General features: G+C 40.3%; 1 protein-coding gene across 1 annotated transcript; it reads left to right on the top strand.

The window, feature by feature from the left end:
• Positions 1-380: 380 nt before the first annotated feature.
• Positions 381-3,024, top strand: LOC128037420 (uncharacterized). Its single transcript, XM_052627337.1, has 3 exons — positions 381-1,676; positions 2,107-2,478; positions 2,629-3,024. Exons 1-3 carry the CDS (start codon positions 381-383, stop codon positions 3,022-3,024), a joined length of 2,064 nt encoding a protein of 687 aa, XP_052483297.1.
• The last annotated feature ends 1,905 nt before the right edge of the window (positions 3,025-4,929 follow it).

Genomic DNA, 4,929 nt, shown 5'->3' on the forward strand with positions numbered 1-4,929 from the left:
ACATGAGATTCAGGAATGTGAGGGTTTTAAGGCTGTGGTCCAAAGCATGATGGATAATAAAGAGATGAGGTTTTATGAAGAAGTAGAGGAAAAAAGAAATATTTGAGCATCAGAGTTGGCAATGAAGACTACGGAAACGAATCATCCTGTGGTCATCATTTTATGCGCTCGGAGCAATGAGTTTAGAGTCCAGATGACACCAAAAATTGTAATATAGAAACCATCAAATTTCCCATACAAGGATAACAAAATGGTCCCGTAGAATTATGGATGTAACGTGACAATTTTGGGAAAAGAAGCAGAAAGAAATCAGGAAATACGTTCTTATACACGCAATGGGAAGTGATATGACACTCAGGTAGAATCGTCAAGAGAAGAGAATGGGAAAAAAAGAGCAGATGAAAGGGAAGGCAGTGGAAGTTGAACCATTGGTTAATGAGCCAATAAAAGAGGAGGAGGCAAAGGAATTTTTTAAGTTTTTGAAACACAGCGAATACAGCATTGTGGAAAAATTACGCAAACAGTCGGCCCGCATTTCTATATTGGCTTTACTTTTAAGTTCAGAAGAACATCGAAATGCGCTATTGAAAGTACTAAATGAAACATATGTGGCGGATGATATTTCGGTGAACAAGCTGGATCGGTTGGTCAACAATATAAGTGCTGACAATTTTATTTTCTTCAGTGATGACGAAATACCATCTGGAGGGAGGGGTTCTACTAAAGCCCTGCACGTTACTGCCCGATGCAAAGGGTACACACTCCCGGGGGTCCTGGTTGATAATGGATCTGCACTGAACGTATTACCTTTATCTACTCTTAGTTGGTTATCGGTGGATAGTTCGCACATGAAAGTGTGCCAGAGCATAGTAAGGGCATTTGATGGAACGAAAAAGAGGGTTATAGGGAGAATCGAAGTACCATTAAGGATAGGTCCAATTACTTATGAGGTGGAATTTTTGGTGATGGATATTAAGCCTTCCTACAACTGTTTGTTAGGAAGACCTTGGATACACTCAGCAGGGGCAGTACCTTCATCGCTACTCCAGAAAGTGAAGATAGTGTTAGAGGGTCGGGTGATAACAATAAATGCGGAGGAAGATATCATCGCAACAGTAACTAGTGATGCACCTTATGTGGAGATTGATGAGGAGACAATAGAATGCTCTTTTCAGTCATTAGAATTCGTGAACGCGATGTTTATTGCTGAAGGAAGTAGAATTCTGGTACCAAAAATATCCAGGACCACGGAGATGGGGCTGCGATTGATGATTGGAAGAGGAGCTTCACCCGGGAAAGTATTAGGAAAATACCTTCAAGGAAAAATTGAAGCACCTATACTAAAGGAAAAGTTTGATAGTTATGGCTTAGGATACAAGCCAGACATGAAGCAGAAGAACAAAGAAGTAGAGAAAAGACAAGGGAGAAGAAGGGCACGGTTGAGCGGGAAAGAGGTTAAGTGGGAGCCTATGTCCTTTCCCTACATATTTACATCTTTTGTATCGGGTGGATTTATTCATCCTGAGCGTGGGGTGTCCAGAAGTGAAGACATTGAAGAGATGTTGGAAAATGTTCATGTCAATTCTATAGAAACATCTGGGAAAAGAGCCTTGTTGGAGATCTGTCCTTACGAACCTGGAAGCGAGCTAAACAACTGGACTGCGGAAGAAATCCCTGTAGTCTTTAGGGCTTATTCAGAGTAATGCTCAGAACATTCTTGTTGTTTTAGCCTGGAAATGATAGGAGATCCTTTGTGAAAAAGGCTTGAGCCTGAACATAGTTATTCTAATGAAATACATCTTTACATTCATTTCGAGCAATTATTCTTTTTTCTTTTTATACAAATAAGCACTTTCTAATTGATTATCCTGCAAATAATTCCTTCATTTATAACCTTATTGTACAAATAATTATTCATAAATTTATATTTTCTTGGTATATTCTTTGATATGCCCTCATAGGTCCTTAGATATCAACGACATGAATGACGCTGTTTCAAACACAGAGCTTTTTGAGCAAGACATGTGTTTAGAGGGATCTCACGAATTTGAAGATGACGAAGACCGTGGTATATCTCCAGACTTGTCGAGAATGGTAGAACAATAGGATGAGCAGATCCTACCTTATAGGGAATCATTAGAAATCGTGAGCCTAGAGGAGGGAAAGGATGTGAAAATTGGAACTGAAATCGCCGCAAAGACAAAGCAAGACCTCACTGAATTGCTTCGAGAATTCAAAGATGTTTTCGCTTGGTCATACCAGAATATGCCCAGACTAAGTACTAGCGTCGTGGTACATCGTTTTCCCATAAAAGAGGATTATAAACCAGTTCAGCAGAAGCTCAGGAGGATGAGACCTGATGTGGTGCTAAAAATAAAAGAAGAGGTCAAAAGACAGTTCAATGCTGGGTTCTTACAGGAGATCAAATATTCAGATTGGGTAGCTAACATCGTCCCCGTTCCCAAGAAGGATAGAAATGTATGAATGTGCGTGGATTACAGAGACTTGAATAAGGCTAGTCCTAAGGACAATTTCCCGTTGCCTCACATTGATACTTTGGTAGATAATACGGCAGGCTACTCATTATTCTCTTTCATGGATGGCTTTTCTGGATATAATCAAATAAAGATGCATCCTGAAGATATGGGAAAAACAACATTCATTACTTTATGGGGAACATTTTGTTACAAAGTAATGCCTTTCGGATTGAAGAATGCGGGAGCAATATATCAAAGGGCTATGGTGACCTTGTTTCATGACATAATGCATAAGGAGGTCGAAGTCTATGTTGATGATATGATTGCAAAATCTAGAACTGAAGAAGAGCATGTTCAAGTCTTGAAAAGATTATTTTTGAGATTGAGGATATTTCAGCTCAAGCTTAATCCTGCAAAATGTACGTTTGGAGCCAGATCAGGGAAGTTGTTAGGCTTCATAGTTAGTAAGAAGGGGATTGAGGTGGACCCGGACAAAGTGAAGGCAATCCGAGACCTGCCTCCTCCGCGCACTAAAAAAGAAGTCTGAAGTTTCCTAGGAAGATTGAATTACATTGCTCGATTCATTTCACAATTGACTGAGAAATGTGATCCAGTATTCCGTCTTTTAAAGAAGCATAATCCGAGTGATTGGGATGAGGAATGTCAGCAAACTTTTGACAAGGTAAAGCAATATTTGGCTAATACCCCCGTACTATCACCGCCAAGTCCTAATAGGCCATTGATATTGTATCTAACGGTGTTTGAGAATTCCATGGGATGTGTATTGGGCCAACACGATGAAACAGGAAAGAAAGAAAGGGCAATATATTATCTCAGCAAGAAATTCACTGGCTGTGAAATGAGATACTCGTCAATTGAGAAATTGTGTTGTGCTTTAATCTGGGCAACACGAAGACTAAGGCAGTATATGTTGTATCATACGACTTGGCTGATTTGGAAGTTGGATCCTTTAAAATATATGATGGAATCAACTGTTCCAAACGGGAAAATGGCTAGATGGCAGATCCTGCTCTCTGAATTTGACATAGTATACGTAAGTCAGAAGGCCATAAAGGGGAGTGCAATAGCTGATTTCCTGGCTAGTAGAGCCTTGGAGGATTATGAGCCTTTAAACTTTGATTTTCCAAATGAGGATTTGATGTATGTGGCAAGCACTGAAGAAAATCCCCAAAGAGATCACGAGTAGAGGTTAAATTTTGACGAAGCTTCGAATGCTATAAGTAATGGAATTGGGGCAGTCTTGGTATCGCCAAGTGGAGATCATTACCCTGTGGCTAGTTGGACTTTGATTGCACAAATAATATGGCAAAATATGAAGCATGTATTATGGGCATTCGTGCAGCCATCGAACGGAACATCAAAGTACTAAGAGTATATGGGGACTCCCCATTGGTGATATACCAACTCAAAGGGGAATGGGAAACTAAAGACCCTAAGTTAGTTAGTTATAGAAGGCTGGTCCTCGAGTTGGTTGATGAGTTTGACGATATCACCTTCAGTTATCTCCCACGAGAGGAAAACCAAATGGCTGATGCATTGGTTACTCTAGCTTCGATGATTTAGGTGAACAGGCTTGAAGTAATGAGGCCTATTTAGATGAGTATCTATGAAACCCCAACTCATTGCTACAGTATTGAGGATGAGGGAAAAGACGATCACCCTTGGTATCAGAGTATCCTACAGTATGTGAAGAATCGATAGTACCCTAGTCAAGTAACGGAGAACGACAAGAGAACTCTGAGAAGATTAGCCATCGAATATGTCTTAGATGGGGAAGTGCTATACAAAAGAAGGAAAGATCAAGTACTATTAAGATGTGTGGATGCCGTGGAAGCTAAGAAAATTTTGGAGGAAGTCCATGAGGGTATCTGTGGGACGCACGCCAACGGTTTCACCATGGCCAGACAGGTCATGAGATCTGGATACTATTGGTACACTATGGAAAGGGATTGCATTGATTACGCCAAGAAATGCCATAAGTGTCAAATTTATGGAGACAAGATGCATACACCCCCTTCGCCACTTCACGTTATAACCTCTCCATTGCCGTTCTCCATGTGGGGTATGGATGTCATTGGGCCGATATCACTGATGGCTTCTAATGGGCATTGTTTCATCTTCGTAGTCATTGATTATTTCACCAAGTGGGTAGAAGTCGCTTCATACGCAAACGTCACGAAGTCAGCAGTCAGTAAATTCTTGAAAAAAGAGATCATTTGTCGATATGGAATGCCTGAGAGAATCATATCCGACAATGCGCTAAATTTGAACAATATCACAATAGTTGAGGTTTGTAGCCAATTTAAGATTAAACATCATAACTCTTCGCCGTATCGTCCAAAAATGAATGGTGCAGTGGAGGTGGCCAATAAGAATATTAAAAGAATTGTGGGGAAAATGACTGAAACTTACAAAGATTGGCATGAGAAGT

Source organism: Gossypium raimondii, unplaced genomic scaffold (genome assembly GCF_025698545.1).
Source record: "Gossypium raimondii isolate GPD5lz unplaced genomic scaffold, ASM2569854v1 Contig00257, whole genome shotgun sequence".
In the NCBI taxonomy this organism is placed as follows: Eukaryota; Viridiplantae; Streptophyta; class Magnoliopsida; order Malvales; family Malvaceae; genus Gossypium; species Gossypium raimondii.

Excerpts from the sequence above, each read along its gene's own strand:
- LOC128037420 (XM_052627337.1), top strand. The coding sequence starts at position 381 with ATGGGAAAAAAAGAGCAGATGAAAGGGAAGGCAGTGGAAGTTGAACCA. Across the intron at positions 1,677-2,106 it reads GGACTGCGGAAGAAATCCCT|GATGAGCAGATCCTACCTTA; the intron begins GTAGTCTTTAGG and ends GTAGAACAATAG. Across the intron at positions 2,479-2,628 it reads TTCCCAAGAAGGATAGAAAT|ATGCATCCTGAAGATATGGG; the intron begins GTATGAATGTGC and ends AATCAAATAAAG.